At 47.4% G+C, this 13,842-nt stretch overlaps 1 protein-coding gene across 20 annotated transcripts in view; it reads left to right on the top strand.

The window, feature by feature from the left end:
- Positions 1-13,842, top strand: part of LOC121162044 (transducin-like enhancer protein 1) — a 78,714-nt gene that overhangs the window by 36,754 nt on the left and 28,118 nt on the right. For 7 of the 20 annotated variants that reach the window (XM_040988845.1, XM_040988853.1, XM_040988851.1 and 4 more), the window contains 2 exons: positions 3,983-4,184; positions 7,845-7,865. The exons of 2 other annotated variants lie outside the window; for them this stretch is intronic. In XM_040988845.1, the coding sequence (XP_040844779.1) occupies positions 3,983-4,184; positions 7,845-7,865 (223 nt within the window). Of the gene's footprint in view, positions 1-3,979; positions 4,201-4,930; positions 4,948-7,844; positions 7,866-13,842 lie in introns of all 20 variants that reach the window. 11 more of the 20 variants (XM_040988841.1, XM_040988838.1, XM_040988837.1 and 8 more) reach the window with 4 other exon arrangements.

Here is a 13,842-nt window from a genome sequence, read left to right as displayed (position 1 = left end):
CTGGGTGTGCTTTGTCCTAATTTTTTTTAAAAAATTAGAAAAAAAATCATTTTCAAGAGATCTTGTATTTGCCTGGTTTATTCCTCAGATACCTATAGAAGGCACAGCTCGGTTAGGCGAAAGCTGGGAATTCTATTCTGGTCCTCTGTGTGGGTGGCAGGGACCCAAGGACTTGAGTCATCACCTACTTCTTTCCAAGATGCACATTAGCAGGGAGTTGTTTTATAAACAGAGACCAGAACTTAAGCCAAGGGCTGCAGGCATCCTAAGAAGCAGTTTAAGCTGCTATACCAAACTCTGGTCTCTAAATAACTTACCCTCCACCCCTCGCCCCGCCACCCGCTAAGATTTATTTACTTAGAGACAGACACACAGAGAGATCTTTTACCTGCTGTTTCGCTCCCTAAATAGCTGCAAAGGCCAGAGCTGGGCTTGTCCAAAGCTGGGAGTTGAGAGCTTCCTTCATATCTCCCACGGAGGTAGAGGGGCCTTGTCCTCTTTCTGCTGCCCTCCCAGCCGCCAGCAGGGGGCTGGGTTGGAAGTGGAGCAGGCTGGAGTAGAATCAGTGGCCATCTGGGGAAAAAACAGCACCCGGATGGAGGATTAGCCTGGTACACCATTGCACCGACCCCAATGTTCTTCTTTTAAACATTTATTAATTTGAAAGACAGAGTGACATAAACGCCAGGAGCCAGGAACTCCATCTGGGTCTCCTATATGGGAGGCTGGGATACAAGTGCTTGAACCATCATTTGCTGCTTCGCGGGTGGATTAGAAGGGAGCTGGATTGGAAGCGGAGCAGTTAGGACTGCAAGGGACACTCTGATTGTAGGTGTGGGTGTCTCAGGCAGCAGCCTTACACACTGCACCAGGAGCTCTCACTCCTGAAACACATCATTGAAATTGATTGATGAGTATGCGTTTGATAAGGGTGATGGGTGGTACGCTATCTGCAGCAACCCTTGCTCAGAGAAAATGGTTCCAAGGACAGGAGGGGCAAGGCTGGGCTGTCCTTTCGGAGTTCGTAATTTCTTTAAACAGGGACTCTGTGTTCTTTTAAGTAAATGGTTTATCTTAGGTATGACACTTGTCATTTTTTAATGCTAAGCAGTTGCTTCTAGACAGAGCCAGAGCCAAGCCGATTAAGGCTCGATGGTCCTTTATATAACTTTATTGTGAGACAACCAGGAGCAAATACGATGAGCCTTTCTTTGATTTCAGGCAGGCACCGAGGGGAGAGAGAGAGAGAGAGCAAGAGGGATGGTGGTCGGGAGGCACACTCTGTGTTCACTGCAGTCACACCACCTGATGGTGAAGGGAAGCATCTCACTAGCCAGGCAGGGCATGCAACGTCATCTTCAGTGGACACAGTGTTCCTTCCTCGTGCTTGGGAGTATGGCTGGGCCAGTGGGGTGATGAGAAAAAGACTGCTGTAGGACGGACTCTGAGCCCTGTGGTAGGCCTCTTAGCTGTGAGCCAGGCTCACGTGTGAAGTGGAGCCATGATCCCTGGCTCCCTGCGGTCAGCGTGGTATGGATGTCACCAGCCAAGCCGCTCTGATGTTAGCATCTAGGAGTACTAACAAAGTGGACAGGCCGACCCTGTCCACTTTCCCTGGGACCACAGTGTCTCTGGTTCTTGTCACCCATCCAGTGGCTTCTTAGAATTCATCCCGTTGGTAAAGGATCTGCTTTTTAAAAAAAATAATAATAAGAAACTTTTGGGAGAGGTAAGTTCAGAATAGAGGAAGCCAGTTATCTCTAGCAACACACAGTGAGCTATTTCTTCAAGGAACTTGAAAAACCGGAGCACAATGGGAGTGGGAGTGCCCTGTGGCCGGTTGGACCACTGACTGCTCCGGTTGATGGATATTAGCGGGAAATTGCTTCTTCCTTCTTGTGTACCAAATACGGGGTGTGTGTGTGTGTGTGTGTGTGTGTGTGTGTGTGTGTGTGTGTGTGTGTGTGTGTGTGTGTGTGTGTGTGTGTGTGTGTGTGTGTGTGTGTGTGTGTGTGTGTGTGTGTGTGTGTGTGTGATGTCCCAATTCTGAGAGGTCCTCTGGTGGCTGTGATGTTGATTTGGGGGACAAGTTGGGGATACAGGGAGGTGTTTACAAGGTGGCATCTTCTACCCTGTAGTTAAACTCCTTCCCCTCTGCTCAGCCTGGCTCCTCATCTTTTAATCAGTGCCCTGCTTAATTACCCCGCTGCGCTTGCTTGTGTATGCCTCATTGCATTCCGCCCGCCACCCGCACCCCACCCTCGAGAAGCCGGACATAGCTCTTACTCTCTGAGTAATGATAGTAATTGCTCGTGCTCCTCATCCTTCTGTGCTCACATTTCTTATGGCAGGTGTCTAGTTCCTAATTAAGTGCTAATGAGCATGCCTAGTGGACCGTGATGCCTCTGCCAGCTTCTTCAGTTTAATGTCTCACTGTCTCCCGGCTCTTAAAGAAGGTGACAGAGAAAGAATTAGTGTCTGTGGGATGACAGGAAGGTGCTCTCTATGCATAAAGAAGTTGTTACTGTGGTCTCAGGTGGTGAATGAGTGGTTTATAAATACTTTGCACGAATGTGATTCATGCCACCCACTCCACCCTCACCCCCTTTCCCACTCTTCTCTAATTAGAATGTGACTGTCTCGGATGGAAGTTTTAAAAAGGAAGTCCCAAGGATTGTTTTCAAGATGCTAAAAGTGGTTGAAACTTGATTGTGAAATGTTTTCTCTTTACTGCTGCGGTGGTGGGGGGTGGGAAGTGTGTCTGAGACGCAGTTAAAAATCAGTCCGTCATCTCGGTGGAAATCTGACTAAAGATTTGGCACCAGGGGCAGTAAACAGAATGAGTCATTGAGTCCCAGGGAAGAAAGCTCAGATTGCCTTGTTGTAGTATCACATCGCAGGTGAAGTTGGTGTTGAACACCTGGCGTAGGATGAGATTGATAACTTCATCATTGCATGCAACATCTTTGAACGTAACATTTCAGGGCGAGGATGTTGCGTGGTGGAACTGGCCGAGTAATGGAGGCCACAGGGCGTAATGGCAAAGGACCTTAGGAACAGGCACTTGGGGCCCCCTCAGTTGAACATTCCAGGCAGCTGGGGAGCAAGTGCCAAGGTTCTGCCCCTCTCTGGACTTCCTTGTTTTATTCATGGCATGGAAGGGGCGGGTTTTGAGGTGTGGGTTTAGGAGCAAGGAAAGGACCGATACCACTCTTCATCAGCTCGGAGGGTTCTAAGGCCTGCTCCCTGAGACTGTCCCTTCTGTGGGCTGTCTGGGGGACAAAAGGCAGCTCCATCGAAGGTGCTTTCCAGCGTTTTCCTTGGTCCTCTGTAGCTGAAGGGAGAAGGTTGGCAGTTTCCTCAATGCATCCCTTCCAGCAAATGGGAATACACCAGTATATGCTCGGGGATCGGAGATGGTTTCGTGGAATCAGGACACACAGGTGCGTGGGTGATACCTCCGAGACACACCAAGGGACTAGGTTTGTTTGCTTCATGCCACTATTGTAGTCGGTCAGTGCCAGGATGTGGTCTGGCGCAGAGTCTAGGGGAGATTATGGTTACTGTGTTGTCAATCACGCACCTCTTCCCATCCCCTCCTTGAAGTCAGGATGAGTCTTTGCAACTCCGCCACCTCAGAGTCGGTGTTCTCTTCGCTTTGATCCCTGCATGGAGCCCTGTCCAGCGTGCTGATTGATAGACTTTGCTTAAAGACCGATAGCGCCACTGCCAGGGATTTGTTACGCTAGAAAGTGACATGTTACTGTATGGGAAGGTGAGGGTGGTGCTTGAGGAGGTGAAACTTTTGGTGAACTGTAAGAATTAATCACATTTTTCCCTTTTCCTCCCTCTGTCTCTGCCCTCCCCCATCTGTGTGTGTCCGCCCTTGTGCCGCTGTGCTCACATCTGCTGTCCCCCGATGCTGTCTCTGCCACGCTTCCCTCCCTCCCCCCTTGCCCCACCCCCCTGCCATCAACAGCAGCAGCAGTTGCAAGCTCAGCATCTTTCTCATGGCCACGGGCCCCCAGTGCCTCTAACACCTCACCCTTCGGGACTGCAGCCTCCTGGAATCCCGCCCCTCGGGGGCAGCGCCGGCCTCCTCGCGCTGTCGAGTGCTCTGAGTGGGCAGTCTCACTTGGCAATCAAAGATGACAAGAAGCACCACGAGGCAGAGCACCACAGAGGTGAGAGGCCGGGCAAGCCAGATTAGGACCTAGTCCTGATACCCATACCGTGCGGCAAAGTTGAGCGCATCGCTAAAGCCAAGCCCCCTTCCCCCCATCCTATCCTGAGAGCAGTGAGATAAGAGGACGTGTCACAGAGAGCTGCTCATGGAGACACGGCCCACCCTGGAAAGCAAGCTTGCGGGCTTGGCCGAGGGCATCTGTAGATTTCCCATTCTCGTTAGGTGCAGGCATCTTGACAGCTTGGCAACTGCCTAGTTAATGCCAGTGGCCTGTACCGTATTATGGAAAACTGTTAACTGCCTAATTGGGTAATTTTCAAAGAAACTAATGTTGTTCAATGGGGCACAATAAGAAGTTAAATTTGAAAGTGAATGTGTTCAAATGAAAGGTTTGATAATTGCATCTGTTACCACTTAGTCCCATAGGCTTTAATTCTAGTATGCATTAAATATTGGGCAAAATTGCACTTGACTAATTTTTTGAAGAAAAGTAATTTATTCTGTCAAGAAATAAAAAAAAATAGGCTTTGTGTATGGTTAAACTGTAAATCTTATGTTTACAAAATACTGTAATTTTCAGGAAATCACTGTATTAGGAATGTGCAATGACTTATATAAATAAAAGCCATTTTTAAAACTGTTTGGGGCTTGTGTTCTAATTATTCCCCCCTTTTTTTTATTTCTGTTCTTGCTTCTGTGTCTGAACGGGCATGTCTGTGCGTTTCTTGGTAACCTCGGGAGCAGACAGAGAGCCAGGCACAGTAAGTACTCGAACGCTTGCCGCGTACTAAATATGTTCACACGCGCACACACACACACACACACACAGTTCCCTGCCAGCGCTGCTTCCCCAGGCTGTGTCTCCTGGGCAGGGCGTGTCTCCTGCCAGGGCGCTGTAGGAAGACGTGTGTGTGTGTGTGTGTGTGTGTGTTAAAACGCATTTCCCAATGCCTGTGGCACAAACAGGAACAGTTGACCCCTTTCAACTGAAACAATGTGGGTTTTTTTTTCCCCTTTTGCCTGTTTCTGTCTGTATAAGCAACCATATTGTGAGCATTTTGTGTGTGTGTGTGTGTGTGTGTGTGTGTGTGTGTGTGAGAACATACTTAATATGGCCAAAACAAGGAGATGCTGAACTTTTAAATCAGACAGATGCTGTTTTGTTAGTGACGAAGGTGCGGAAATCCTTTCAGGTTGATGCGTTTATTTAGATTTTTTGTTCTTTCTTTTCAGTGGCAGGCTCTTCCTTGTGGAATGCTTGTTGCTCAGCAGCTCTCTTTGAGGCAGGTTCTGGTGTCCTTCAGGTGTGAGGGTGTGCATGGGAGGAGGGGTAACTTGGCTTTTAAATTCTGGTACTGAAACTCTTCTTTGGGAAAACGCTGAGGGAGATGGGGGGCCGGTAAAAGAGTGTTATCTAGGGGTCGAAATATTTTACACACTAAATACAAACAGAAGTAAACTGGCGTTGACGGAAGCACGGGGCCTTTCTGTTTTGCCACACCCATCTCCTTAGAGCGATTCAGCCTCTTTGCTTTCTTCACTGCTTCAGCAGAGTGTCCAATTAGGGAAAAAGCAAGAACACCTAACCCCGCACCAGAAAGCAGGTGGCAGAAGTGCAGGGAAGGCCACCTCCTCCAGGCTGCGGGCTGTATTTTTGGTTGATTGACTCAATCTGGGATATTCTCATTCACCTTGCCCCTCCCCACTCCCAGTACCACTGTCTGACCCTGAGTACCAGGAAAGTCGGGAGCGCTCCTACAGGAAGGGCATACGGGACAGGTCTCTGTCATCAGAAAGCCTTTTTTGGAGACCAACATGCATATTAAAGGACAAGATGCTTAGCAAAGTTCACCAACACATTCGCGTCCGTTATGCACGAAGTACCCTGGTGCGAGCCCTTCGGAAACCCTGTGCGCGTGAGTGAGGGGAGGCCTGGCCTGAGCTCCAGTTGTGTCGGAATGTCTTCGTGTTTAATTTCTCATTCAGCTCAACAGTGTGAGTGAACAGTTCATTGGGGTTTAAGGTTGGAGTAAAGAGAAAGTGATAGATAAGTTGCATACCCTTTTTTTTAAAAAATTTATTTTATTGGAAAGGCAGATGTACAGACAGGAAGAGAGATAGAGAGGAAAATCTTCCATCCAATGATTCACTCTCCAAGTGGCCACAATGGCCGGTGCCACGCCAATCCGAAGCCAGGAGCCAGGAACCTCTTTCCAGGTCTCCCACATGGGTGCAGGGTCCCAAGGCTTTGAGCCATCCTCAACTGCTTGCTTTCCCAGGCCACAAGCAGGGAGCTGGTTGGGGAATGGAGCTGCCGGGATTAGAACCAGCACCCATATGGGATCCCAGCACGTTCAAGGCGAGGACCTTAATCATTATGCTATTGTGACAGGCCCAAGCTGCATACCCTTGACAGAAAACATAGTTCTTGAATTTTTTGTTGTTGTTGTTCTTGGGTGTATATGTGTATTTGAAAGGTAGATTTAGAAGGAAAGACATCTTCTTTGTGGTTCGCTCCTTGAATGACCACGATGCCTGTGGCTCAACTAACTCAAGCCAGGAACCTCTGGGTCTCCCACATAGATGGCAGGTGCCCAGGGACTTGGGCCATCTTCTGCTTTCTCTAGCATCTTAGCAGGGAATTTGTTTGGAATTGGAGGCAACAACATTACACGTGGCACCTTGACCCACTGTGCCGCAACACTGGGCCCAACAGATCTTGAGTTTCGGCAGCCAAGGATTATTTGAAGTGCATGTGTTAGAGTTCACAGGCATTGAACTTCACGGTCAAAACGTGGGTGTGTGACGGAAACCAGTGTAAAAAGACAGTGTTGACTTCTGTTGCCTGCTAGGCATCCTTTTTCTCCTATCAGATTTTTTGTCATATTCTAATGATCCTTTCAGGCAGTAAGTGTGTGGACTGCGTTGCCTGCGTGATTCCTGCAGGGACCTCTAGGGTGCTGATGATGTAAAATAATCAACTGTTTTTTTTAAAGACTCATTCTAAAACGAAATAAGAGGTGCTTCATTTGTGTTTACATAAATAGAGCAGCGTTGCTTTGCGCATTTGCACATCTTTAATGACTAGCTTTGAAGAGGATAGCTGGATTGAAATAAGTCCGTTCATTCTGTTGTGTGTGGTTTGGATTGGATTTGAAAAGGAAAACCTACCAGCAGATTGTACCTGTCTGAGACTCTTGAAGGCGTCCGAGGAGCAAATTCCAAACCTTGGGCACCAAGATGACCAAGGCTCTAGGGTTTCTTTCTTCCTGCTTTTTATATTCAACATCTACATCAAGAACAAAAATCCAAGCGAGAATGTGGGGCGTGTGTGGGTTTTTGTCTGTCAGCCTAGAACTGGTTGGCAGGTAGTTCGTGTTTATTCGTAATAGCCAAATAACTCCATGTGCTCGTGTATAAAGTTTTTGTGATAAGGAAAACAAATGGCTCCCTTAATAAAATGAAAATATTAACGGCACCAAAATTTATTACTGCTAAAATGGTTGGATGATAAAGCTAGTTATGTTTTTTTTGGGGGGGGACAATCTTTACATAGTTAATTAGGGTAAAAAAAGCTGGTTATGTTTTAGAGGGTTTTTGTTTGTTGGGATTTTAAAAACAGTTGCTTGTATATACTTTTTATGTTTTTGAATGGCAGAGAATGATTCTCTATCCTCCAGTTCCCCACCTTAGGGATTTCCGCTGACAGCAGGGGCTGGACTAGGGCAGAGCCAGGAATTGGTAACTAAACCTGCCTCTCCCACGTGGGAGGAGACTCGTTGCCTCCCATGATGCCCCTTCGTGGGAAGCTAAAATTGCAAGCCCAGCTGCAGTCCTGGAGTCCCAGTCTCTCTGAAATGGGATTTGGACAATTAAGCTGTGCCAAAATCCTGTCCCTGATTGGGCGGAGGTAAGACAGCTGTTATTTTTAAATTCAAATTTGGCTGTTTCTGATTCTCCAGGCTTTTTTGGAGTTTTTTGCATGTTTTTAAATAAAGGGAACACATTTAATCTATTTATGCATATAGTTAACTTTTTGTAAATGCCTGGCTCTAGAAAGGCCAGCTATTGAGCAAATAAACCTGTTGAAAAGTCATTTTTTTCAGGAGCATTCAGTAGTAATACAAACTAGATGTTCCATCAGATTAAAGATAATATACATTAACATTTAGCTGAAGGGACTATTTAAATACTCCTACTTGAAAGGCTTGGAATTAGAGAATTGGCGTTAAGAGTTGTTTGGCTTTAAAAAAAAAATATCCCAGAATGTGTTTCACTACCAGAGTTCGTTTCACAAAAAAGGGTTGAACACTGTCAAGTGTTGTGTGTGCTTGCTACTGTTCTGCGGCGACTGCTTTTCATGTTGCAGCTCGGTGCTTCTTGACTGTGAAAGCCTGAAAAGGAGAGAGGTTCCAGAGCAGAGGGTTGTGTGGACCTGAGTTCATGGCAGGCCCTGCAGGTGTATGGGGAGTGTTGTGGTCTGTGCTCCTCTGAATGATTTCAAAGAGGGCTTCACTCCTCTGACACCCCAAAAGGGTTCCTGGTCCAGAAAAGACTTGAGCACCGTTCATCCTCCTTCTAGGTTCTGTGTGCCACACTGTCATGTCATTGATGAGGCAGAACAGGCCAGGAGGCTGGGTCCTTCTGGTTTGTCACAGTTACTTAATAGAAATTGAAGTTGAGATCATGTCTGAGGGACTGTATATAACTTCATGATCGGTCTTATAGACGGTCAAGGCGTAACAGTTAAAATTGACTTAAAGGGACTCATGCCAGCCGTCACTTTAGTGGGTGGTTTCTTGTTTTTCTTCCTTAGCTGTGCCTGACTATTAAGTGGCAGAGTTAGAGCCCAATCCGTCACTGTTTCTCAAAGCAAGGCTAAATGTTAGAGAGGGCAAATCCAGTTAAGGTGTGACGCTTGCTTTGTAGAGTTCCGCTGAACCTCTTCTGAATAGAATGATAGCTTCCCACATTCACTCCCTGTGCACTTCTGGGCCTGTGGCAGTATTCGGGGCAGTGAGTTGGGGAGATGGCGAAAGAACATGGAATTTTGGACAAAGGCAAGCCCAAATGGGATATTGCCTGTACTAGGCAACCTTTCTCATCCTTTTGTACTTGCCTGGTTTCCATAAATGCTGATGGCAGTGTTGGTGTCCTGGGGAGAAGCTGGGGAGACCTCAGAGGGGAAGATACTAGAAGCAGGTACTTTTTGTCCTCACAGAGCGGCAAGGACGTAAATGCAGTTCCTGGAGGTTTCCTCTCCAGTTTGCCAACACAGGTCGTAGGAGGGGCTTTTGGGTGAGGGGCCTCGTGCTACACTGGCAGTTCCTAATCAGTTCCAAGGTACCGGGGCGCTGACACTGCTGCCAGCGCCTCGCTCACTCGGATCACTCCTGTGAACCGGCACTGGGAGGAGCTCAACATATTTATGAGTTTGACTTGACCTGATATGTCAAAAGATTGCCCGGAAATAAAGGCTCATAAGCCAAGGAGTCACGTAAGGTTTCAGTTTGTTGACATGCTGAAGACTACACTGTGGTTTTCCTAAGTGTTCTCTCCAGCCGATCCTCCTCCTGGCGGGATTGGAGTCTGGGATTTGAAAAGGGCGCCGTTGAGAAAGCTGGTGTCCCCGCCCTTGTGCGCAGTCCCCAAGAAAGGCAAACGCCGGTGGTGGCGGCATTGTCGAGTGCTCCGTGCCACATGGATGCGTCGGCTGCGGTGGCTGCACTGCCTCCCTCCCTGCGTGGGCACTGCGGCCTGCTGGAACACCGAGAAGCTTTCAAGTACTTTCTCAGGTGTAAAAATGACTGCTTTCCCCCGCCACCACCACCAAAATACTTTCATGGAGTTCAGATGATATTCTTTAATTCAAACCCTCTGCAAGCACTACAGTCTGGAGCAATTTTACTCTTCCCTATCGACTCCATCGTCATGTCTGACCTTCCCTTTCTGGACTGCAACCAGGCATCTGACTGTGTGTCTTTGGGATGATAAGCTGTGCTTGTAACCTGAACAACTCACAGTGAGGTCCTGGCCCAGTACTTGGCTCTTGCTTTAGCATTGGAAAGTGTCTCATCGGGAACTGGAGAACATGAGGCACAAAAATGGCCAACTGGCTCCTATGCAACCTGCTTGTTCGATGCACCAATGTGATTTTTGCTATGGCCAGTTCTTGAGTTGCAAAAGGATAGTACTATGAAGTCATTGAAACATTCTTTTCTTTTTAAGATTTTTATTTATTTATGTATTTATTGGAAAGGCAGATTTACAGAAAGGAGAAAGATGAAGCTCTTCCGTCCACTGGTTCACTCCCCAAGTGGCCGTAACAGCCAGAGCTGAGCCAGTCCGAAGCCAGGAGCTTCTTCCAGGTCTCCCACCCAGGTGCATTATCCCAAGACAGTGGGCCGTCCTCGACTGCTTTCCCAGGCCACAAGCAGGGAGCTGGAAGGGAAGTGGAGCAGTCAGAACATGAAACTGGCACCCATATGGGATCCCAGCTCATGCAAGGCAAGGACTTTAGCCACTAGGCTACCGCACTAGGCCCTGAAACATTCTTTTAAAGTAGTCATATTACTGTTTGCTCCAGAGTTTGTATTTGTTATTTTGTTCTTTATCTAGAGAAGGAAGTTTGAAAGGCAGGCCAGGGATAAAGAGTGATGCCGTGCAGCCACTGTATTTGCACATCCTCATGACTGAATCGCCCATCTGCGTTGTGCAATGCCTGGTTCCTGAGTCACAGTGTGAGAACATGTTGACTCTTTGCTGTGTTTTACATTTAAACTATGAATGATAACAGGTGCCTCTGGACCCACTGCCTAGCCATGGCTCCTAGATAGGACGTGATTGTCCCATGAACCTATTTCCTCTCTTCGTTGGTTGACCAGTGGCAATCCCGTAAGTTCCATGAGCTGAAAAGGGATTTGTCGAGATGTTGGACAGCCTTGTGGGACCGACCAATCAGATTGCAGCAAAAAAGTACAGCGCCGAGTGATGGTTTAATTGGTACCAGGTGTAGATGGAGGAGGCACACAGATGTGACGGGGTACGTCATTACCTAATTGTTTTAATGTTCACTGAGAAGTTAATTGTCAGTGTAGAGTGTTCTAGCAAATTAGGTTCCCACTGCCTTGGCGTAACGGAGGATAAATGAGGTGTTGTGAGCTTCCAGTCTGTAGCTCTGACACAAACACTCTTCCTGCAGGGAGGAGAAGGGTCCCCAGGGGAATCAGTGGCAGCTAAGGAAATCCATCTGAAGAATGCACATTATTTTCACATTAGGGAAGCCTGTCTCCTCTTTGCCGTAGCCAGGAGTGGGGATTCCTTTCCGGTTTGCTGCTGGTGGTTTTTCGGCTGGTTAGCAGAAGCACTGCTATGGGGTGTCTCTAGATACGCAAAGGCTTCTGGATCTGGTGCTCGGAACTGCGCCTCCCACTCACTGCCTTGAGTCACTTTCCAAAGTAACTCAGTAGGCGCCAGCATCTCACAATGTTCAGTTACTAAAGATGGGTAGAATTCTGCCTTGCCAGGCGCAGTAACAGGAAGGTGGATTGGAAATGGGAGTCCCTGGGACTCAATCCAGCACTCCAATCCAGGGCACCAGGGTTGCAAGCCTAGCCTACCATGCCTCGATACCAGCCCCTTCAGAATATCATGATTTTTTTTTTCCATTGGAAAGGCGGATATACAGAGAGGAGAGACAGAGAGGAAGATCTTCCGTCTGATGATTCACTACCCAAGTGAGCCACAACGGCCGATGCTATGCCGATCTGAAGCCAGGAGCCTCCTCCAGGTCTCCCATGTGGGTGCAGGGTCCCAAAGCTTTGGGCCGTCCTCGACTGCTTTCCCGGGCCACAGGCAGGGAGCTGGAAGGGAAGCAGGGCTGCCAGGATTAGAACCGGCACCCATATGTGATCCTGGGCGTGCAAGGCGAGGACCTTAACCACTGCGCCACCGCGCCGGGCCCATGATTTTTTTTTTTAAGATTTATTTTTATTGTAAAGACAGATCTGCCAAAGGGAGAGACGGAAAGATCCTCAGTCCGGTGATTTACCAATTGTGCGACTGAAACGGCCAGAGCTGAGCTGATCCAAAGCCAGGAGCCAAGAATTCCTTCTAGGTCTCCACATTGGGGCAGGGTCCCAGGCCCTTGGTCTGTTTCTGCTGCTTTCCCAGACCACAAGCAGGGGGCTGGATGGGAAGTGGAGCAGCCGGGATGCAAACCGTCACTCATGGGATTCCAGCACTTACAGGCAGAGGATCAGCCAATTGAGCCATCATATCAACCCTGAGAATACTTTTGAACATTGCAGACTCGAGCACTTTGTTAGTTTCAGATCTGTAAATATCTCTGTGAAATCTGTTGCTTTTCTTTCCCTTTTCTGCACAAGGGATTTCAGAGAAAAAAATCTTAAGCTTTGGTTGCTTTTTTAAAAAAAATTTTTGAATCCCATTATTGATGTCAGATTACCGTTTGTGTTGAATCATGTAAATATATTCTATTAATTTCTGAGGAAAGAGTGTGATCAAGGATATAAATAGAACAGATTCTTGGAGCGAAACTTTATGGAAGCAGCTAGAGCTTTGCTTTCTGAGTCTCGAGTGCCTACCTGTTCAGAGCAGGACAGACACATTCTGGTCCAGAATGGTGAGGAATGAGGATCCGGAAGTCGAGATTGCCTGTTTTGTTTGGACACCACGGGAAGCTCTGAGGTTGGTTCGGAGATGCTTCTCCGGTGCCCTTAAGTTCTCACACGACGGCATCTATTCAAATGTGTGTTTGGATGTTGATTTTCCTTTAGGTTAAGGCCACAGTGCATCCTTAACTAACACCCTGCTAGTTCCGACATTTTGGCAGTTACCTAGTTAATTTACATCCGTTCCACGGCAGCAGGGAAATGTTCTGAGTTGTATAATGCATGGTTCCCATCTTTACTGAAGTGTCCTCTGCATCTGACCGGGGAGGGGATCCACTCCCAGGATGCACTGGGGGAGATCTGTCAGTTTTACTCCCAGCATGCACTCCTGCTCCTTGTCAACCATTCTGTTTGCTCATCAATGCTAGTGTAGACAGACAAGGCCCTGAGGAAGTGTGAGGTGAGTGTGTCTCCAAAAGTCCATGGAAAATGGGGTGAAAAGTCAAGTCTATTCTGGTACAAAAATAATTTGAAATTCATGCGACATGAGGTCTTTAAAAAAATATCACGGAAAATATGTGTCACATAAAAGCCATGCATAGATTGCAGCAATTTTTTTTTGTACCAAGATAAACATGTCTTTCTGTTCTATTTTTCCATAAGCCTTTTTGCATTGCCTATATGTGGATGCCCGTTGATAGCGACAATTAGTATTCTTCCTGGTGTTCATGAGTTCCAGTGTTGCCAGAGATGGGGAGGGCCCTGCTTGCCTTTGTATCGTTTCCACTTAGATATGGAGCAAATGTTATGCCAGCTGTGCCAAACTTTTGACACAGGTTGACATGAATAGTATGATCTATAAAAGGAGAAAATAAAAAATGCAACAATTTCAATGTGTTTAGCATTCTAGGGTGTCCGTTTTCTGTTGTGAGTTACGCCTGTCTCTTCATCGCATTCCTTGGCTCTATCCCCTTAAGTGTGTGCAAACACGCAAGGTGTAGAAAAATCATGATGGTTTTAGAA

Source organism: Ochotona curzoniae, unplaced genomic scaffold (assembly GCF_017591425.1).
Source record: "Ochotona curzoniae isolate NIBS_2020 unplaced genomic scaffold, NIBS_Ocur_1.0 contig_50, whole genome shotgun sequence".
NCBI classification, from domain to species: Eukaryota; Metazoa; Chordata; class Mammalia; order Lagomorpha; family Ochotonidae; genus Ochotona; species Ochotona curzoniae.
The sequence above is the reverse complement of the archived record's forward strand: the minus strand, read 5'-3'. Positions and strand labels throughout refer to the sequence as shown.